Raw genomic sequence first — 22,673 nt, forward strand, 5'->3', positions numbered from 1 at the left:
TGCCCCGTGTCCAGCGTGCCTGAGACCAGTTGTAAGGTGATGCACAGGTAAAGTAAGGCACTTAACCTCACCGCTGAGCACCGCCCTCTCCCAGCACCCTGCGCCTTCTGCCAGGTTCACATCCTGCATCACAAGCATTCGTGGGAGGTGAGGCTTCGCTCCTGCTCAGGAACAGGGAGAGAACACAGCTCAGGGCTCCCAAGGCACCCATGCCTGGTTTCAGCCGAGCCCAGCTTCCCCCCCTCCGGTACCAGCTGCCCTGGATGTCCAGCAGCTTCTGCCAGGCTCCAGGTGGCCCTGGGGACAGGGAAGGGAAGGATGTCACCTTCTGCTAGAGACTGGGACTGGGCCAGCCTCTTAATGCTCGTCTCCCGCTTTAATTCCAGCGCTCAGCCACACTGGGAGGGAACTGCACTGGACTGCTCGGGACAGAAAAAATGGAAGGAAAAAGGAACCAGTGCCCAGATATGCTCCTGCAACCATGCCTCAATCCACTACCGCAGCGTGCTTACGTGACTGAGAAAACCACAAGGACTTTTTTTTTTTTTTCTTCTCAGAGTTTACAATTTAATAATAGAATTTTTCTTTAAAAATAAAACCTAAGCTTGTTGGGTTAAAGATCAATAGATTTAAGTGCTATTTAAAGTTGTAGCTGCAAAGCTACTCTGTGCGTTGAGGATCAGTAGTACAGGCGCGGGGCCAGGGAGAAGGCATCACTGCATGTAGGCGTAGCGCCAGTCCGTCAGCGGCACGTGCGTTTCTTTGACGGCCTGGGGAGACGTCCAGCGCAGGACGTAGTGCGGGCCACCAGGCTTGTCGTTGGTGCCTGTTTCAGAAGGTAACAAAGTGCTGGTGACCACGAGCAGGGAGGTGGGGGACCTGCCCGGAGGGGGACGCGGCTCAGTGTGCGGCCGCATAGGTGAGTGCTGTCTCCAGGCAGGAGTTTTTTGTCTCACCTGAGATGCGGGAGCCTCCGAAGGGCTGCTGCGCCACGACGGCGCCCGTCGACTTATCGTTGATGTAGAAATTGCCGGCTGCGTTGCGCAGAAGGTTCCTGGCTTCATCAATGATTCTCCTAAGGGGGGACAGAAATGGCTGCGAGCACAACGCAATGGCAAAAACTTGTGGGGAAGCCTCTGCTCTTCTACGGCAATGGAAACTGCGCAAAAAGCCTGTTCGCATTTCTCGCGCACGTTGCCAGCACTGCACGTTGTTTCATGCACACTGAAGCAGGTTGTGCCTCCTTAGAACTCGATCAAATCAGCCCACTTTTGTTTTCTTATAGTTTGCTTGTCTTTTTAAGTTTTATTGTTCTAAAATGAAGGTAATTATAACTTCATCTTTGAGGTTACACTGCTCTTAAGACTCCCCTCCTACTTGAGGGGCCTGGGGGTGCATCCTCCCCTACGCTCCAAACGTGGCCTCTGGGATCATTTCTCGCTGTAAAGGCATTTTGGGGCTGAGAAACGGCTTTAGCAGCATCCATCCCCTTCCCTCAGGGGTGGGAGGAGGGCTACAAGCCGCATAAGCTTGGCGGGGCAGTGCCACCTTTCCTCCTCAGCACCCAGCGCAGGGCTCTGGAGAGAAGCGGGGTGGCTGGCTCCCCCCAGAAGGGCAAAAGGGGATCTGGGGGGAGGGGGGAGGGGCAGGGATGCAGCGGATTTTGGCACCTACTTCTCCTGGGCGAAGACCGCCCCCGTGAGGCCGTAGGGCGTCGTGGTGTCGATCAGCTCCAGCACCTCCTTGTACCGCTTCTCCGGGTAGACGTACACCGTGAGGATCGGGCCGAAAATCTCCTGTACAGCAAAAATAAAATAAAGCACTCAGCAAGGACAGCCTCCAGAAATCAGCGTTGGGTGCTACAGCACCCGATGAGCTACAACCGGGCGACAATAAGGCTCCCGAACCTGACTTCCTAGAAAAGCTTCATCTCTCCTGCTCAGAGCCCCAGGAGGGGTGTTCTCCAGTGCTTCCCTAAACCTGGTAACAAAGCATGAGCTGAGGAAAGAATCTTTTTCTTTCCTATCACGGACTCGCTGCCTTCTGCAGCAGCAGGACTCAGACTACGAGTTAACTGGGAATCAGAGCTGTACTGATTTGCTCCTGCATTTCTTTTCTGGATAATACCGCTGAGGGTTGAAATAAAGCTGGTTTGTCCCAAACTGACATCCTCACCCAGAGGAATCCCACTGGGGTTACCTTTCTTTTCAGTGTAAGGAGTCTGAGAGTTTAGGTTATCATATGATAATTTCCTTGATCCAGCCTGATCAAAGGTTTTCAATATAAATGAGCAGTGTCTTTTATGCCAATACTTTGGTGCCTGGTGGTCAATCTCTTTGATAAGTCAGGGCCATTTATTTTAAAAAAGAGCTCTTTGGAGCCACCCCTGCACCGGTCACCTCACCTCCGCGTGCCCAGCAGACATCTCAGGGTGGGACCTCTAGCCCCTTTCACACCTTTCCTGCCACCCCCCTCGCAAGCTGCTCCCACCTCTTTCATGATGGGATCCTGCGGGTCTTTGCTCTCCACGATGCACGGCTCGACGAAGTACCCAACACTGTCGTCGCAGCCGCCCCCTGCCAGGATGGTGAGGTTGGATGACTTCTTGGCGTGCTCGATCCACTTCTTTATCCGTGCAAAAGACTGAGAAAGGGAAATAATAAAAAAAAGAGGGTGGGTCTGGGGTCCAAAAGGGGGTTTGGGCAACCCCCTTCATGCTATGCTGCTCCTAGTGCTTTTCCAGCTCAGAAGTGGGAGCTGGAAACGGAGTCCCAAATATATTATAGCCCATATTTTCTCAGCAAAATAACCCACTTTTCAGGAGGGGCAGTGACTAAGGCATGCAATACTCCAGGTGGGAGTGAAAGAGGGCTGATAATCAGCTCCAGTTAATCACTGATGTTCATACTTTGCTGTAAGCAATAAAAACCATTTAACACGCAACGCAAGCCTGGTGGCGTTACCTTCTTGCCTCAGTAGGAACAGGAGAGGGGAGCTCACCTTGTCATCAATCACCGCAGAGAAGAACGTCCCAAAGTCCTGGGCGGGCTGCAGGAAGCCAGAAAGGAGGCAACGTAAGTACGTATTGTGCCAAAAAAGCTAACTTTGCAATTAGGAGGAGCTGCAATTCCCCAAGTAACATTTCCCTCCGCTCCAAACGCACCTCTGTGCGAGGGCACAAGCTACCCCTTTTCAATTAGTCTGCAGTATTCAGTGACTTACACAATCCTTCCTGCAGACGCTGGCTACAAGTTAATTTCTAATCACTAAAAAAAGATGAAGGGGGGGGGACATGGAGGGGCGGTGGTGGGGAGAACCAGTGGATAAAAAGCTTGGTTCAATAGGAATTAGTAGCCAGTTACCGCAGTCTCTAATCCCATCAACCACCCGCTGAGCTGCAAAGCCCTTCAGCAGCCCGGCAGCTCCGCTCACATCTCCCACTTTGATCTTCCCGTGCTCCTCCAGCAGTTTCTCTTTGATCTGGGGCCACAGCGAGTCCGGGGCGTAGAGGCGGGAGCAAGCCGAGCATTTTTGGCCACCATACTCGAAGGCCGAGCGCAGGGTCCCGTTCACCACGCTGGCCACGTCAGCTGAGCTGTGCACCAGGTGGAAGTTCTTCCCGCCGCACTCTGGTGCCAGAGAAGGGAGGAAAAGGGGCAAATGAGTTGTCAGGGCTGGGTCGCCCTCAAAAACCACAAGCTCTGGCCAGGTCCCTTCCAGGGGGCTCGCCCTGCCTGGGCCAGGGTCCCTCGGGGAACAGGGAGAGCACCACCACCGCGGGGAGCCCAACCCCAGAGCTCGAGGAGCTGGAGCAGGGTTGCCAAACTGATGGAAAAGGGACCGACCCGAGCTCCCAGACCTGGCGTGGAGGCTTTGCAAGCCCAGAGCACCACCGCCCCCTGCCCAAGCGCCAGCTCCCCACCGTAAAAACCCATCCCATAAGCTCCCCCAAATACCCAGTGCACCCCCACGAACAAGCTTTACACTTCTGCCACAGAGCAGGGACAGGGCACAATCTACTGTGTCGTTTGCTCTCTGCTCATGAGGAGAGGAATCCTGGCCATCACTTTAGTTCCTCCCTGAGCAGGAGAGAAATGGACGCCCCTGCCACCCCTGCATGGCCTCCCCACCAAAAAAAGGTGTAAGTGGCAGTTACCTCCAGCCAGACGCGGGAAATTGCGGTAGCGATCCAGGTTTTCAGATACTTGCTTCCAGAGCCGCTTGAAAGTCCTGGAAGAGAAAGGAGGAGCTGGTTAGTGCCTTTGCACAAGGGTGGCACTGGAAAAGGCATGTGTGGGTGATGTGTCCTGCTGAAGGGGACCCCAGCAAAACCCTGTGTCTGTCACCAAAGGACGCCCTGCAAGCGGCAGAGGAGATGCTAGCTGAGAATGAGACCCTAGGTATCAAAGCAATGGCACTACACAACAACCCCGTAGTTTTAAAAATAGGAAACTGTTGCAGTGTCACGGGGAAGACCACAGGAGTGAACATCCAGCAGAAGTTTCTGCTCTTCCCCTTTCCCCACTTCCTTTCAGTCCTTACTGTGACAAACCCCTTGGCTGCAAAACAATAAAAATGCTAATAACCTCCCAACAGGAGGCACAGCTGCTAATACTAATTTATGAGCTTCCCACCTTTAAAGCACGATGCTCATCAGACCATGTCCTTCGCCAGTGGAGCGGGGTCCCTGGGTTTAATAGCCCGTTGCAGTTTGCCAGGGCCCTCAGCATCACTAACACACCACGACGTGCAGGCAGAGTGCAGGTATGCAAATCTACCTGGAGCTGGCATCGCCCTGCCAGTGCAGTGCAGTTTAAGCCAAATCACGGCATCCCTGGGATTGTCACATGTGAGTTTGTCTATTCTCTGTGCCTCGGGTTTAGCAACAGAAACTCCCTGCTATTAAATGCACTCCCCGTGGCAAGAAAACCTGGTTAGATGCTTTTTTCATCGGTTTTAAAACCCTGCCTGCATTATGTTGTGTAAGGATGGCCGGTTGCCTGCCTGCTGCCCTACTCAACGCTGCCCTGCATGCTCAAAGGACCAGCAGACGAGCACCCAGCATCACTTCAGCCAGCAGCTCCTCGCCACTCTCCCCACTACCGCTCCCCTCCCCAACGTACGGCACGCTGCCGGTGAAATTGAGCCCACAGAAGTGCTCGGAGCTCGTGACGGTGTCTCCAAACACAGGCCCATCTGCTGGCACGAACTGCACGACGTTTGGTGGGAGCCCAGCTTCCAGGAGGATTTTGTAGACAGCATAGCTGGAGAGCAGGGCGGTGTCACTGGGCTTCCACAGGACCACGTTTCCCTGCGGGAGAGGACAAAGTCAGCATGCAAGGAAAGGCTTCAGCCCAAACACAGCTATGCAACGCTCAAACGCTCTGGCAAAAGTCTGTCCTGCAGCCCACGGCGGACAGGACCACAGCAACGGCACCTTTGGGTGATTCACACCTACCTTTTACCCCGAGCACTGGTTTTGAAAATGACTGCGATAGCCCTGGTCAGCTGAAAGGCACAAAAATCCTCCCCTTCCACACCACCAGGTTGCTGTGCCAGCCTTTCACACCCTCCCTCGCCCAGGACACAGAGTTTTGCCTTCCGTATGAGGAGCCATAAAACACGAAGCTGTTTTACGTCTCGGGAAATGGGACAGCGCCGCTAAAAAATGTGCTTATGGCACTGCGAGCACTGCCACCCACTGCCACCGGCTTTGCGCAGGACCCAGCAGGTGGTTGTGCCAGCCAAAGCGCTGAAATCAAACCTCACGCCCAGATGAAACGTGCACAAGCCAACAGCACACTTGGCTGGGAAGCACCACGCTAAACCACTGCCGGCAGCCCCCCACCCCTTTGGCTCTGCCCCACCGTCCTCCCTTCAGCTCCGTGCGCAGCCACAGGGGCCCAGTGACCTCCCCGGTGTCACTGTCACACTGCCTGGCCCCCGACGCACCACACGTGACCGTGCAACAGGGTCAAAGCCCTGGGGCAGCAGGATGGGGAGTTTTGGACTCTGTCTCAACCAGGCGCCTGCTTTCCAGGGACTCGTGGCGTAGGCAAAGCTCCTTCCCAGCCGGCTCTAATCCTGCCGTTCCAAACGGTGAGAAAACCAAACCACACTGCAAAAAATCTCCCAGCAACTGGGAAACCTAACAGGCCACAATCAGTGCCAGTATGCCTGGCAGCCTGGGTACCAGTGCAGTGCAGCAACTGCTCCGGTCCCGAGGAAATCCTGCTCCCAACAGCATTAACTGCATTGATCTCTGCAGCTGTTTATCAAGAGCAATGTTTAATCCCCTGGGAAGCACACTGTGGTGACCAGAAGACTGGGGTTCTAATTAATACCCGCTTGTTAAGCACCATTTTCTCCTAAATTTAATTCCAGGTACCACCTGCGGCTGAGCTTTTCAAGCCACCCCATTCCTTTTTGCCCCTGCCCCAGGGTGAGCAGGGGGATTTCATCACGCTGCAGCAGCCCGGTGGGAATTTATCATCCCACTCAAGGAGGGATGCACTGCAGGACGCCCAAAACAGCTCCCCCAGACCCATCAGCGTGGGCTTGCCCCATCCCAACAGGGTTTGTCTGCTCTGGGATGAGTTTAGCACCAAATGCCCCAAAGCTGAGGACCTTCCTCGAATCCTGGGGTGGGAGGAATGCATTTCCCCTCCCCAAAAAACTTTCCCAGTTCCACATTAGTAGTTTCACCCTCTTCCTTCCTTCTCCCCACTCCTCCCCTACAGAAGTGACAGGTTCAAATGCTTCACCCCAAAAATGGTTTTAAAATGTGACGTCCCCAGATTAAAAGCTTGGTGTGCTCCCTTATCACAGCCTCGTCCACCTCCAACACAGGACGCTACTGCTGCAGGGACCCCTCTTTGGTGTCAGGATGAAACCTGAGCCTAATCAGTAAAGAGCTTAGGACAATTTTGTAAATTTTTTTCCAGTGCAACAATAAATTAATTAATCCTGGCCCAAATTAATCAGGTTGCTACAGTCTCTCCCCAAAACCCACCCTGCAAAGGCAGGTGCTCCCCATCCTCAACAGACACATTGGTGTGTAACAACTACAGAAATGCTGTTTGCTGATACTCTGACTTTTTGAACCATTTTTATGTCTGCCAGGGTCTCCTGTCTCCCAGTTCAGTGCTACATGCCAGGGCCACGACCAGCTCTCTCCTGCCTTCGCCCTAACACACCCACTGCAACCAAAAAGCGTCATCCAAGAGGAACCTGAGCAATTACAAACAGATCACACTTTTGGGTCATGACAGCACCCTGAAACCTGGTTCACAGAGCAAGCACCACACAGGAGAACCAAACCCTGCTGTGTTTCTCGTCTCCCCTCCCTCCCGCAGCACCCTGACCTTCCCTCAATCTACAACTCAGCCTGGGAAGGAAAAGACAGCTTGCTTCGTATAAAACCCCAGACGAACAGGTTTGGGTGGTTGTTTCCTTTTCTAACACTTCCTCCAACACACCTGTCCACTGATGGACAGGTCTAAAACCCAGCCACTAGAATGCCTTCTTGTAATTGAAAACATCTGAGTCTAATTGCAAGACAGCTGCTTGAATTCAAGGGGACCAACAGAAGCAGGACCACAGGTGTGGCCTATTAAACAGCACCAGAGAACCAGGGAGGCTGAATTCACTCCTTGCAGATCCCAGACCAGGCAAACTGCAGCCTCGGAGAGATGGGGTCCCTGTCCCAGCCTTTCCCCAGACTCTCCTTGCCATCCCTGGCTTTCCTTAAACCTCACCATGACACTCACCATCAATGCTGGAGCCCCTGCCAGGTTGCCACCGATCGCCGTGAAGTTAAAGGGGGAGACAGCTGCCACGAAACCCTGTGGGTGGGAGAGGCAGTGATGGATGGGAGCACGGTGCCTCCTCTCACCGTGGTGTGATACCACAGCCTGGGGCAAAAAAAAGAGAGTTCCAGAAGCAGGGGGGCAGCCTCAGCCCTTCCCTCACCTCCAGCCCCCGGTAAACCATGCTGTTGGTGCTGATGTCCACGCTGATGGGCTGGCTGTTCTCCAGCTCCAGGGCGTACTTGGCATTGAATCGGAAGAAGTCTATCAGCTCCGCAGCAGCATCGATTTCTGCCTGGATGACCGTTTTACCCTGCCAGGAGAGGTCGCATCAATTAAAAAGCACTGAGGGGAGGGCGGTGGGGGGAACGCCACGTGCTGCAGCAGTGCGGCATGGCGCAGCCAGACGCAGCTTGTGGGTTGCCTCTCTCACGCAGACCACATGCTTGCTTTCCAAAGATGTGGCCTCCTGCAAGCCCCTATCGCACCACATCTCCTTTGCAGCGAGCAGAGGCAAACGCAGCCTGTGCCAGGGAATATCACACCCACCCGTGCTCCCCCTCTGCCCTTGAGGGCCTCCCCCAGGAAAGCCAGGGTTGCTGGGGCATCTCACAAAGGTCAGCCCGGTAAGTGCAGCCCACTGCATCAGCTGATCCCGTTCCAGGAGGCCTGGCTCCCAGCTTCACCTCCCTTCTTTCTCAGCAAAGAGGCAAGGATCAGTCTGCACCGCTCGTGGTACAGCTACAGGCACTTCTAACATTACAGCCATTCCCACTGTCAAAAAACATCTTGGCAGCTCTTCCTGCCCTGCTTCCCCAGCTCCCCAGATTCTCTCCCATTCGCCCCAGCTATCTGCCAGCTCAATCCCACATGCCCCTTACCTGCCCGATCATGGTTTTGGCCAGCACTTCTGCTCGCCTCGGGCCGCTCAGCATGTCAGCTGCCTTCAGGAAAATCTGGGCTCGGTCCTGGATGGGTTTCAGGTCCCATTCCTTCCTTGCTGCCAAGGCAGCATTAATGGCTTTGTTAATGAGCTCCTGCAGAAGAGAAGGGGAAAGGCAGCAAAGAGAAGCCCACTGCCTCTCCACCACCAGCTGGGAGGGAAACATGAAGGGCTATCCACCCCCAGGCACAAACAACAGCAGCCACTTTCCCATCATAACCCCGAATTTACAGCTCCTGGTACTAATTTGTTTCAAGATCCCTGGGACTTGGAAAGCCAGCACCCACCCCTGCAGCCTCCCTGCTCACAGCCTGAGCAATCATTTGTGTCTCTCCCAGCCTTCTCACCAGCAATCTCAAAGCGCATCATGCTGCAACCCCGCTGCGAGATAAGACTTGCTAAACACAGATGAAGTGCTGCTGGTTCCCCTCCCAAAAAAACACGAAAAGAAGAGGGAGAGCAGCAAGGTGTGCTCGCTCACCTTGCTGGCGTAGCAGTACTTGGCCACTTTGTGCGCATGATTAAAAGGCTGAAAAGAGAAGAAAAACTTTCATAGTTATCAGCCCAAGAGATCCCCCTCCTGATGAGTACACCCTCCTGCTCTGTGCTCCCTTGTTAAACAAGAATTTTCCCCCAAACTCACCGACAGCTGGTACCGCACTGTCGGTGTCCACACCTCTTCTCCCCCGATCACACACGGGATGGCTTCTGTCTTGCCCTTCAGGTCAGCAAGTGCCTGAGCCAGAGGAGGAGAGCACCGCGGTGGGAGCTGCACACGCAGACCCCCACCAGCTGCCCTCCCTCTCCATCCACCTCCCTGCCAGCCCCACGAGCACAGGGAAACCTGCAGACAGGCTTCCTTCGGTCCCTTGGGATGGGGGTGCCTGCGGGCTGGAGGGACCAGGACAGAACTTACAACTCCAACTGTCGCCAAAGGGAAGGAGTGGATGCTGGGCAGGACAGGGCTTTCCCCCACCAGGAAAGCGCCTGGGGCTGCTGCACAGCACCTGAAGCACAAACCAGAACCTTCAACACCCCAAAAAGCCCAATTCCCTAGGGTGGTACCTTCTGAAGCGCTGCTCGCTCGGGGCTCCCTGGCTTAAATTCCAGGATCGGCTCGTTGGTCACCTGGATGGCTGAGTGGTGCTGCCATCTCCGCCTAGGTGAGGAGCAAGACAGATGCTGAAATCCCCCTGGTTTCCTCCTTCTCTCCGCGCCCCAACCTCCAGCTCACATGTGTTTTATGGCTTAAAGCCGTGTTTTATCACTTAACACCCTGCTCCCTGGCCAAACCAGCCACACGCGCCCGCGCATGGCACCGTGTCGCCTGCCTGTGCTGCATCCTGCCCATCCGAAGGTGATGCTGGAGCCGGGAGCTGAGCTTGGACATAGCCTCCATGCAACTATCCCTTCTCCTTGCTACGAAAAAAATGCTGATATATTAATTTCTAAGGGACAAGGCGCAGGGCAAGCTCCGAGTCGATGCGCTTTGCTCCACCGCCCCAGCTGCGGGCAAAGTGCAGGGCACGGGGCGAAGGCCAGGCTGGCAGCCCCGGGCTCCAGCGAGCCGCTGGCCCCTGGCATGCCGGGGTTACGTGCTTCCCAGCCCCCCGGGGCCGCGGAACTGCCCCTCTCAGCAATATTGCCCCAAAAACGGGGCAAAAAGGGGGGGGCAACCCGCGCAGGTGGCGAGGAGGCGCCCGCGCCGGGCCGCCCAGCGAGGGGCAGGGCAGGGAATGAGCGCAGCGCCCCAGCCGCCGTGGGTGCTGCGGAGAGGGGGGTCCCGGGGGGCTCGGGGGGCCGGGGTGTAGGGGGGTCCGGCCGCCCCCCCGGGAAGGGGCCGCCGGGGGAAGGGGCCGCCGCGCACTCACCCGCCGCCCCTCAGCGCCCGCCACATCCCGGCCCCGCCGCCTCGCCGGCCCGCGGCCGCGCCCAAACCGACACGGGGCGGGGGAGACGGAGACAAACCCGTACAATTAAATCATAAATTAAAATTAAAAAAAAAAAAGAGGGGAAGGGAAGTAGGTCGCTCCCACAGTAGCCACACACCCGCGCACTCTCTGTGTGTGTATGGGGGTGTCCCCCTCTCGTGGGGCGGGAGTGGCCCGTGTCGTCCCCTCCCCCCCCATCTCCTCACCGGTGGTTGCGCCCGACCAGCGGGCCGGCCGCGCGCCGCAGCACGTGGGAGAGGGCGGGGCGCTGGGCTGAGGTAAAAATAATTAAAAAAACCCAACAACAAACTAAAAAAAGAAACCAAACCCCAAACCCAAACCATCCTCCTCAAAAAAAGCCCAAAAAATAAAACGTACGCGGCAACGGCGGCTCGGCTGGCGGCGGGGCCCGGCCTCGGGGGCTGCCCCCACCGCGCACCCAAACCATAAAAAAAAAAAAAAAAAAAAAAAAGGGTTTTAACCCAAAACGAGGGCCCGGCGGGGGGGGGAGGGGGCAGATGGCCACCAGGAGGCCTGGTTTTACACGGAGTATTTCTATTTCCTAATTTCGCAGCCTCAGAGCAGCCGCCTGCCGCCCTCAGCCCCCCCCCAAGCAGCCTTTGCTCTGCAGGTGTTTTCCAACCCTGAAATTAACACACACAGACGTGAACCAGGTGTTTGGTATTTATTTGATAAGTTGGTTTTAGTTTTTTTTTTTCCTTGTAACCAGAGAAGGACCATAACCCGTTTGCGTGGCCGAGCTCCCGCACACCCCCTCTGCGCAGAGAACCGCGGGTACGGCGAGCGATGGAGCGATGGGCCGAGTGCCGAAGGATGAACGCGGACGGACGGACCTGGTGGGATGTGAGACTGAAGCACAGTACAGGGCACCGGACAGCAGACCTGGAAGGGGGCGGTGAGGTTGGTTTTGGCACTAAAGAAGTTAAAATGGAGATAATCCACTGGAACTCAGAGGACAGAGGAGTGTGAATGCTTCTGGCTCTCGCTGCGGGTGTTTCTCGGTGCCCCTGCTAAAGTGGATTAGATTTCTGAAGCCTTTGATGGTCCCAAATCCACCACCATTTGGTCTGCTTGCAAATATCCAGGACAGGCTTGCAGCCACAGAGGTAATCGATGTGCATCTCTACTCCGGAGCAAGCTTGGGAGCTGGCTCATCCTTCGTCCTTTCCTCCCCAGAGATCAAATAGCATCATCAATTCAGTCTTTTTCTTTAAAAGAAGCTAATATACAGAATATAAAGCACAATATTTACAACAGTACGGTAAACAGGTTCATTTCCACACTGATCAGTAGTCTGTTTTAATGTGTACAAAAGAAATTCTTACATGACCTAAGAGAAACTGACAAGAAGTGACACAGCATGGGGAAAGAGTCATCAATACCCTCCACTTAAACACATTAAATAATAAATAATCATTTTTGGCAGAACTTAGCTACAATACACTTTAGCCGCAGGTTAAGGTGTTTTAAGGACTCAATTGCGTGTCTTTTGGTGAAACCACGTTACACAAGAAGTGTGTCTAGTGACCAAGCTTTTAATGATCCTCAGCCCCCTCTGATAAAGAAGAAATTTCAGGATTTCAGATGAAATCCATACAGGGGTCATCAGTTTGGGCAGCCCTCAAACCACGGGCATTGGGTCTGTGGCACAGTGGTACTGGGGTGTTCTGCCATGGAAACAACACAGGTTTGAAGCCACCCCAGGGTTTGGGTTTTTTTAAGCATTAACTTCATCTTTCCTCCAAAGATGGAGCCAGCCAGACCCACAAGCACCACCTTTGCTTACCGAAGTGCTTCACTGTTGGAGTGCCTCAAATTAGGAGGGAATTGTGATTTCTAGAGGCATCAAATACCCACTTCTTAAACACAATGTTTGCTTCTTCAAAAGAGAAGCTCTGAAAGGCTCCCGCAAATGCAGAAGGGTCTTAAGACACTGAACTACACACAAAAACAGACAAAAAGAAATAATCAAGTGTTTCTTCACTACTCTGCCAAAGACTTGTGTTCAAGCCTTCGGTGTTCCCCTCCCCAGAAACGGGCTGGCAAGGGACTGAATGAAGAATTTGGCAGGTAGTGTTTATGTTCACCTCTGAACCCTGCATTATTAACACCAGGATACTATGCGTTGCCTTAGAGTGGCAATTTCTTTTCTCATTTAAAACTCGAACTGACAGAAGTTACATTCTACTAAAAGCTTAAAACCAAGCATTTGTGTGACTTAACACTGAAGGCAGGTATTTTTAAAACCTGTGTGTTCCCCTGCAACAAAGTCCTGGACCAGTGCAAAAGAATAAAAAAACCCAGAAGTCCTGAAGCAAAATGTGAAAAATCCTCCTCAGGGTATTATTACACCCTGGAAGCACTATAATTTCTTAATGTTGCTGTGATAAATCGTGCTTTTAACATTCAGCTCTAAAATGAAGCACTCTCAAACGTGAAACACAATCAGACACTTCCCAATATTGCAATTCTCTTCTTTGCGTGCTCCAACACAAACATTCCCCTGCCTTTCTCCAGAGCCAAGGGAAACAGAAGGAAATAGCTGCTTTACAGAGCCCGCAGCGCTGTGGCAAGGCTGTGAGCACCCACCGATCGCTGTGGCTTTTCCTCAAGCCAACCCTGGACCAAGGACTCTACTTGTGTTTTTGCTGGCAGGAATGGTTATGCAAAAAAAAAAAATCATGTATTAGAAGCAGCTTTAGAACTCTATTCAGGCACAATTCCAATCTATTAATTTGTCTCATCAAGTTAATTCCAATTTATGCCAGTGCAGACAAACATCATTTATCTTCTAACCAGGTAAAGCACAAAACCCACTCTGGGGCAGATTTTAAAACTACTGTGCTGCAATCACCCCTGGGGTTTAGGAGAGCAAAAGAGGTCCTTACTCTCTTCAGCAGAATGCCACGCCATCAGGGGAAGGAAAAAAACGAACCAGGAGAAACAGCAATACTCCTGCAGCTGCAGAAAAGCTGTTATTTCTTTTACTTCCCCCCCACCCCCCCTTCTCTTGCTCCTAGGAAGCGATGGGCAAGTGCTTCACAGCCGTACCTGTTAGATTGTTCCCATGTTGCCACTTGAAACCGTTTGAGAATTTGGAGTCACATCAGAGCAGAAGATACTTTACAAGGGAATAATTGCATTTGCTAACAGAATTCTGTTTGCACTTTAAAAACCTCTAATAAAAATAGAATATATACTGTGTTTTTTATAAATAGATTACACGTTTAGCTTAGATGAGTTTCATTATAGTCCCCCCCAGCCCCGACACTTGTTTTCTTAAAGAATTTTGTTTTTCCTTGTGTGAACTAATATTATAATTACTAAGTCTTTGAAAAAAATGTTTGTACCACATTATTCTTTGGACATTTTTGAACAACATGCATCCACAAAAGCAACTGCCGTTTGTTTACTGAAAACATTGTTTGTACAAACCCATTTTAGGAATTTGATCTATTACACTGCTAACAAGCAAAAAAATTTGCTTCCTTGAAATCCCCCTTTAAAAAATGAGAAACAATGAGGAGGATTTTCTGATTGTAAGTCTAAAAAAGTGTCAATATGACACCGCATTAAGAATAGAAAACAAAAATAAAGTATTTACAGCTTTACAAAGGAAAAAGAAAGAGGTCATCAAAATCATTTCCAGCATTTTCACCATTTTTTTCTGGCAAGCTTTTGATCTGGTTTATACAGAGTGGTTATACGCAAACAGAACAGGACCACTGTCGGCTAAATCAGCAGCATCGCTTGAAACTAAACCAAAAGACCTCCTAGAAAAACTATCAAGGATCAACCATAGTAATTCCCGAAAGGTTGACCCACCAAGTCCTACACAGCCTAAACGAAAACAAAACCCCAATCCCAAGTACGAAATCACCTTTTCTTCTTTAAAAATGGATTACATATGGTTATAAGAAACAGAGACCAACAACCATGGTAATTTACCATCATACACATCACCACCATACACATTATTTCTATATCCTCTACTATAGACCCACATCCCTTACAAATTACCAACAAATGCAACCCTATTACAGATGCTCCTCATAATTATGGCTATGAGATAAACTGTAGGTTACAGCTAGCTTGTTTCCACAGCTGAATTTCTGCTTCCTCACTTGGCTCTCACCATCAAACTAAGGATATTCTTTCCTACCCTCAACATACCAGCTACTAGTTTCAGGAACACTCAGCCTTTTTCCTACTAGGACACTGAGTTTTAAGGAAAACAAACAAACAAACCAGCAAACAGCAGCTAAGCCGGACGGCCATTAATGTTGCTCAGTTTCTCCAGTACCAAAGAGCATTTCATAACTCAGGAGAGCCAACGACAGCCTCTGATGAGGCCGACTCACTGTGCAAGTCGATTGCTTCACAATGCCTCCACCAAAGTCACTAAAGCATTACAGACACTCAGCTTTGGCAGATGGTTTCTCAGCCTTGTGAGAAACTACGTATTAGCAGCTGTAGTTCATACAGGCTTCAAAAACCTTAAGAGTACTTTATTGAAAACATGCAGTCCCAGCCCCCTCAAAAAAATACCGCATCTCTGGCCCCCACCCACCCACCCCAGCTTGCAGCCCCAGTGAACGTGACATTTACCACTTTGGCCACCTAAGAAATAATAGGAATGAACACTTTGGAATAAGGTTTCTTTCCCAGAGAAAAGTTATCTACATTTACGTGTTGAAACAGGCTTTGAAAAAGCCCCTAACCCACACCACAGGAACCAGGGAGTCGCTAGCTACTCTATGAATAACTGCACTGAGCATTTCAATCAGTAAGGAAACCACAAGAATATCCTTGCATCTATTTTCTCAGAAGCCAGCAACTGCAGATCGTGGCCTCCACATTGTGGATCCAGATGAATCATCCCAGAACTCCTCCCCACGCTGAAAAAACCACGGAGCCCATCTGATTCATGTGGCCCAAAAGCACCATTGTGTCCAAGTAGGAGACTGATCTGAACAGCGATGAAACTCCAGGCAGCGACACGGGAAACTCAAATGAAGATGACATTACTGTACCCAGTTACAGCGGGCACAGAAACCCTCCGAGGCCCTGCCGCCCTGCACAGCTGCGCCAAAGAGGCATTTCTGCCCAGGAACGCGCTGTTTGCCAAGACACTTGAGCTCTTTTTGGAAGAAAGCAACACTGATCTATACTGGCTGTATGCTTACAATGCAACCCCGCTGATTTCAGATCAATACGTGAGAGGGGCTTGGAAACAATACTCAGGAAGCTAAAAAGATTGGCCAGCTTACCTTTACGTAACACTGAGAGGGTGCTTAAATCTGATATGTCCCTGTCCAGTCCTAGCACTGCCCCTACATAGCAGTTTCTAAGCTATCTGGCAGGTAAAAAAAAAAAAACCAACAAAAACATTTGGTATTTACTCCAAGTCTTACAACTGCTAGTTAACTACACAGTTACCTTTAGGCAGTATTAACTACACTTCCAACTTTAGTCTAAAAAAAAAAAACCAACCCCAAAACACAAACAAAAAATTATTGGCTGAGGTTTATACCCTGTTTTTACCTGGCTGAGGTGCTACAATTCCCATTATAACCATGAACAGCTTGATTATGCCAGAGTTTCCTCAAAATACCACCAAGTGATCCAACTTCTGGTGCTGCTTTCTCCTGTGTAAAAATACAGAAAGACTGACAAAGCCTACGTCTCCTCACTTTCTCACAGAGAAAGCACATGGCTGTTCTTCCCTCGTTCTTGGGCAGCAGTAGTTTGGGATTCATTTCACTATGCCCTAAAAAGGATTACAGTATTTTCCGATGTTCAGCTTTTCTGAAGAACAGTGGTCTGGAACTCTCCCAATGGCATGTCTCAAGTCTACATCTACACCCCCACATGTCCGTTTATCCCAATGCTTCAACTACCCCACTCTAAACATCATGAAAGCAGCATAAAATGGGAGTTATCTCCCTGTCAGCAAAGTAAAATCTGCAAACATGGTTTTTAACAAAAAAAAAAAACCAAAAAAAACCTGAAAAAAGGAAAACACAAAACAACACGGAACTGAAGGGCTGATTCCCCTCTTAATCCAATCACTGGAAACAAAGGCATTGTAATACGACATTCCTCCTCAAAAGAAGCTCTACAGATAACTAACATGTGCAAATTTGTTTTTAGCTTTCCTTTCCCCAAGAGATAACTGTAGCCCAGCAGGGACCAAACATTCCATATAAATAAGGCGAGCTTTTTTTTTTTTTTTTTGCATAGTAGTTTATCAGTGATAGTCCCACCCCACTGAACCCTCCTCTGTCCACCTGCTTTGCCACCGAGCTGAGACCTGCTGCTTCGGATTCTGGAGCCTAGCAGAAAGTTTGCACAAATCTCAAAGGCTCCTTCACCCAGAAAGACGGAATGAAGTAACTCCTTTTAATATTGTATAACTGCTTAATCCTAAAAGCTGCCTCGACACCTGCTATTATTCTTAAATGTTTACAGTTCAATTTTGAGGCATTCTTTTTTGTGCCAGACATTGGTAATTGTACCTTAATTGTCTTGGGTTTGCTTCTCATTTTGCCAGCATTCCTTTTGCCAATCAGTGCGCAGTTCAATAAACCCATAAGCTTATTGAGATACCCAGAGCCTTTGCAGCACCATTCTCTGCTGCTACCAGATTTTTTTAAAGTAATATTTTTTATAAAAACACCTGCTATTAATATTCCACTGGAGCTCAAAGTGGCTCAGCTTGGGGCAAAGGCACAATTAAAACACCATGTTTTCTTACAGGACTCTGCATTTATGATTTGTATAACAATAGAAATTTACAGCACCAATCCTTGGGTGGGGTGGGGATGCGTGTAGGAATGAGTCCTTAGAAACCCTGTGCAAGGGCTTACGAGTCTTATTTTCCCCCATCAGTGTATTGTTTTTTAATCTTTTCTTCCATCTTCCCTTTCACCAGAATGCTCCAACTACGTATCAGCTGACCATGGGCTCCACATCCGTCTCTCTGTCCAAATCGTCCTGAATTTCATCTGTGTTTCCTGAGTCGCTGCTGGCTACAGAGCTGGGAGATGGAGAATTTCTGTCGAAAAATTAAGAGAAAGGTTTAAACAAGAAATTAAATATCAATGAGAGAAGGGGGGGCGGGGGGAGGAATCTTTAAAGAAGATGGTCCTTTCACTGCCCAAAACAATTTAAAGTATCCTTTATTAACATTAAACTTTGGGTTTACAGTAAATATCAGTTGTAAACGTCAGCAGCCCGTGTGCTGCCACCCCACCCCTGCAATCTCCTATACAAACATAAAGGCTGCCCTAGGTTTCCTGACAGGGAGCAGGACACTTAAGTCCAATGAACATCCTACAGAGACTCTCATCTTCCATAATACGTACAGTCTTGAAAACCCCCAAAAAGTTTATTATCTTGTTCTTTGAAGCCAGGGCGTGTACTGGGGGTGAGCAACAGATAAGAAAATCCATCATAGTATAGAGTTCTTAACACATGAGAAGATTAAAACCCACGTTCTTCATGTAGGTCCACAGTCAAGATTTATTCTGGGCTTTGTTCAAGAGTTGTAGATCTACGACATGAAGACTAAACATCTGTCCAGGTTAGAGATCCCTGGTCTTACCAATAAGTGTTGAATCCTGAGCAGTGTTACTGTGTGTAGGAACCTAGACACTTTTATAGGGCTCCTTATAAGACTGGTATTTGGCCCTGAACCAAACAGGATTATCTAAAAGACAAAGCTTTAGGACAAAATGGTACTATTGCCTTTAAAACAACTTGGCAGGAAACAATTCTTGAAGCACCCCAGGCAGAATGGTGGTAGCTTATTACCTGTCAGCTGAGCCTTTGATAAGCCTACGACAGGTTTCCATTTGTACATCCAGGCCCCTTTTCATACTACACATTTCCATATATTCATGAAGGTGGCGATTCATGTCACTCTTGGCCGTGGCCAATTCCAGCTGTAAGAAATGAGAGAAAATAATCAGCCTAAGGTGAGCTGCTAGCAGCTTCTCCCAGCATTGCTCGATTTTACATACTGGTGGGGATGCTAACGCTGCCCAGAGCCAAGCCAAAACACCCGCACAATATATGTTTAACCTCGGTGTTGCATACTGCCAATGTATTCATCAGCTCATGAAGCGTATTCCAATCAGAGCTCAACACTTTTTAAACAGCCCTTGAGGGTTTTTTTTTTCTGCTGTTTGGCATCTTGTTTGTCAACATGCAGTAATTACTGAAAGCATATTCTAGGCAGGGCAAAGATGGTTGAGAAGCTACAGCTGTTGTGCCTGGTGACCTGCGAGGCCACATCTCGTAAAGCATTTCCCAGTGTGATGGTGGATGTGCAGGACAAACAGGGGAAAATGAATAATAGCGTGCTTTTGTTCTCTTTGTTCTGAAGGTTCTCTCTCCACAAGCTACAGATTTATGCTTACTCAGTAACAGTGCTGCATAGAGAATGACATTTAGAAAAAAATCCCAAGAGGATGTCAAAGGAAAACACCTTTGCGTTCTTGGATATAGAGACATTCCACCTTTCCTCTGTGGGTACAGTGGACCGGAACACTGCATGTTTTCATCCATCAGAAACAATTCATACTGTCACGAACCACTTCCTTACCTCTATCTGCCCTATTGTTTCTTGGTATTCCTTGTCTCTCGTTTTAAAGAAAGACTCTGTTTCGTGGATCAAGTTTCCCAGGTTTTCTTCCTGCAGGGGAAAGGAGGACACAAAGCATTAGCAAGGAACTAACAAGGAATTCAGTAGCAGACTGAAGATTTCCTTATTTAACCTCACTCAGAACTGCAGGTTGTTAACCTCTTTCGTGCAAAGATTTTTTTCAATACATTTTTATGCAGGCAAGCAACATTCTGCCGCTTAGACCTGGCATAGCGGGAGACATTTTTGTACCATGACCATGGCTTTGGACACACAAAGATAAAGTCTCTGATCAAGGAACCTACAGACCAAAGCTCCGGCAACTAAACGCATATACCTGATGATGTCAAAGAACCAAAACCATGGATTTTCCCGAACCTTTCACAGTCTGATCACACTTGGATAGACTGTAATGCTCTCCAGCCATGAAACTAAGTATTCCCTTGCATTGACCACACCACGACTTACGGCTTTGCACTGGAATTCTCATTTTCTGATTACAAATTACTCTCGAGTCCTTTCAAGTCTCCATCCTATTGAAATTCTTCACTTAACCACTAGATAAAGCAAGCTCTCTCCTGCATGCTATCGATGAAAACACCACACGCAAGAACACATGCTGTCCCAAAGGAAACATCCTGCCAGACAACAGCTCCCATATCCTTATCACTTTGGATTGCCAATATGGTCTGGGCTACAAAACATACAGCGCTATTTCATGCTGTCACGAAGAGATTAAAAACAATGTCATTGTTCATGCTCTCCTTCATGCTATTAACTACCTCCCTTTTCCAGAAAAAAAAAATATAAAAAAATCAATTTAATGCAACTGCACTGATGAGCATTAATTATGTTTCCACCCTTTGGCCACATCTGTGGCAGCTTTATCAGGATCACACCTGGTATCAACGTCAAGCTATCCAGCCTATAGTTACAAGACTCATTCCACTTATCCTTTTACATGCAGAAATGCTTTAAGGAGGAAGGTCATTAAAGAAGGTGGCTAGGGCACCATGTAAGAACTTGAAAGGAATAAAGCCAGTGGAAGGAAGATTCAGGCATGTAAAGCACTATGTTAAAGACCAGGCACAGACAGAGCAGTCTTTATTCTGAATCTCCATCTACAAGACAAATCTACCCTCTCCTTGTATAATTTTCATTTAGAAGGATTTAAGCTTCTTAAAACCTTTAGAGTTTTCGCACGTAAGGTCTGAGTTCGGCAATATTCCTCTGATAGCTGCGCTTATACATGCACACATGGGTATATGCAAATAAATCTGTCACTAATTCCAGCACATGGCTACACATTATCACTCTGCCACTCTCCCTGCTCAAAAGACGACACGTAGCTAAGTACACCGCTTTCTGCAGTCCTAGCACTTCTAAGTAATCTCTGCAGTTTCAGTGTATGCCAGATGATACACAAATGGGAAGACGTAAAATTAACACACCCCTGGCAGTCAACACAAGACAATATTCAGGAGACTGCTGCCTCAGCATCCTTACACTGCAGCGGTGATGGAGGAAGGCAGGATTATTTCTTACCTACTGCTGTTGTGCTACTCAGTAGTGAAATAATAGCATCACATTTAAGACTACCTGCACAAAGCCAGACCTTGCCAGTTCAATCACTCTTTAGGCTTGTTTAAAAAGGCTCAGGAGTCACTGAATGAGGCAGCGTGCAGCCATTAGCTAGCTTTGCGTGGGATCGTAAGGATTAAAAGCAAGCTGTTTATTATCCACCAGCGCCAGGAGATTCCTATTGACTGGGAAGATGGAAGCACAAGATTCACGGTTCAGAAGATCCCTGGGGCCTTATGCAGTCCTGCAACCACAGCTTCTTTGTTTGCAACGGGGTATACAGACTTTAACATCTTCCACAGACCATACCGAGGTGTGGGGTTTTTTTTTCCTCTGTGCAATACCATCCCCCACATTACACATTCTATTTTGACAATTAAAGTGTGAATGATAATCTACAGAGAAAGTGAGATGCTGCGTGGAAGATACAGGGCTTTGGATAAGTGACTGCTTAGGGTGACAGATGGCGTGATGCTCTGCTAACAGCTAGACACACATTGAGTCTTCTGACACTCGCTTGGTACTTTCAAATACTCAGTTTGAAGGAGCAGAAGAAATGAAGTTTGGCAAATGGCACAGACTGAAAAGCAACCATAGAGAGAAAGCACTAAGAGGATTTTAAAATCAAAGCAAGTTTGCGTGGCAAACTAGATCACCAGTCAAATATCCGAAGGCTCAAATGGCTAAGAGAGCAGCTGAGGGATACAGTTTCTGCAGAGAATAGTTCGAGAAAATAACGGAAATAAACTCACCTCTCCTTGGAGGTCAATTGAAGGATTGCAGTTTGTGAAGTCTTCCCAAAGAAGCAACGTTTCCTCATTCTCCTCCCACGTTAAACTATCACAGTCATCATCAAAATCAAATGTCTCACGACTGTTAAGATAACGGAAAAAGCATTAGTGAAAACTACTCCAGTCCTACTCCCTCGGTCCTTTAATTAATCTAGAAAAAAAGAGGCTGCGAGAACTGAATGAAGGAGACAATGCAGCAGTGGAAAATCCTCACAGTTTTTACAAACAGGCTTTGCCACTGTCCAGGTCTCTTGCTCCTGGGCTCCTTGCCATGCCAAAGCAGAATAAAAGATCCTTGTTAGCATTCCTGGTTCAAGTACACAGTCCTAGCTCTGTCCTCCAGATGGTGCTGCACATTAGTTTCCCCGGTTTGCAAAACCACAAAAATGTTTTAAACTATTCTTTTTATACATGGGAAAATGAGCCCAAACACAGTTCGAGGAATTTTACAAGAAACAGCCATCAGAAGACTCCCTGGTGATTTTCACGTAGAAGTTCAGCCAACTGTTTCTCTGCAGCCCTTAAACATTATTTTCAAAAGTAACAACTATGAAAAATCTGAACCCCGAGACGGTGCGCAGGTGAGCATAAATACCGATTGCTGCCTTGACCAACAGAAGGTGCTACTACAGCCACTTAAGACTGAGAACAAACAGTGGCAAGAGTGACCTTTAACACTGTTATTTGGTCAAGCCCTTTTAGTACGGTCAGTTGTGCAATAAAGGAAAGTTTCAGAAGGCACTCGAGTCCCTTTGGCTTTGAACAGCAGCACAGCAAAACACTAGTAGCTGCTTCTTGTCCTTGTTAAGGAGGCCTGACAAAAACCTGAAATGGCTCCCAGCAGCAGTCTGCTAATTTCAGACCAATGCATTTTTATTACTTTAGCTCACTTCCTTTCAAGCAGATAACATCTCAGTCCGGACGCCGAGTCCAATACCGTCTTTAGGAGGC

At 49.0% G+C, this 22,673-nt stretch overlaps 2 protein-coding genes across 3 annotated transcripts in view; both read right to left on the minus strand.

Annotated features, from left to right (window-relative positions):
• Positions 1–613: 613 nt before the first annotated feature.
• Positions 614–10,746, minus strand: ALDH4A1 (aldehyde dehydrogenase 4 family member A1). 2 transcript variants are annotated; one of them, XM_055800428.1, is made up of 15 exons: positions 10,623–10,746; positions 9,817–9,910; positions 9,395–9,487; positions 9,233–9,280; positions 8,690–8,845; positions 7,972–8,121; positions 7,770–7,844; positions 5,124–5,311; positions 4,157–4,230; positions 3,433–3,629; positions 3,001–3,048; positions 2,491–2,643; positions 1,675–1,796; positions 957–1,075; positions 614–826 (listed from the first exon to the last, which is right to left on the minus strand). In XM_055800428.1, exons 1-15 carry the CDS (start codon positions 10,646–10,648, stop codon positions 714–716), a joined length of 1,656 nt encoding a protein of 551 aa, XP_055656403.1. In that variant the 5' UTR covers positions 10,649–10,746; the 3' UTR covers positions 614–713. The 2 variants fall into 2 exon arrangements, with proteins under 2 accessions (XP_055656403.1, XP_027644231.2); XM_027788430.2 differs by lacking the exon at positions 10,623–10,746 and adding an exon at positions 10,083–10,305.
• A 6,813-nt stretch (positions 10,747–17,559) lies between these two features.
• The window catches only part of IFFO2 (intermediate filament family orphan 2), a 37,030-nt gene continuing 31,916 nt past the window's right edge, over positions 17,560–22,673 (minus strand). Inside the window, 4 exon segments of the mRNA XM_055800230.1 lie at positions 17,560–17,760; positions 18,519–18,649; positions 19,312–19,401; positions 21,684–21,804. Of these exon segments, the coding sequence (XP_055656205.1) occupies positions 17,655–17,760; positions 18,519–18,649; positions 19,312–19,401; positions 21,684–21,804 (448 nt within the window). The 3' untranslated portion in view covers positions 17,560–17,654.

The sequence above is a fragment of the Falco peregrinus genome, chromosome 3, assembly GCF_023634155.1.
Source record: "Falco peregrinus isolate bFalPer1 chromosome 3, bFalPer1.pri, whole genome shotgun sequence".
In the NCBI taxonomy this organism is placed as follows: Eukaryota; Metazoa; Chordata; class Aves; order Falconiformes; family Falconidae; genus Falco; species Falco peregrinus.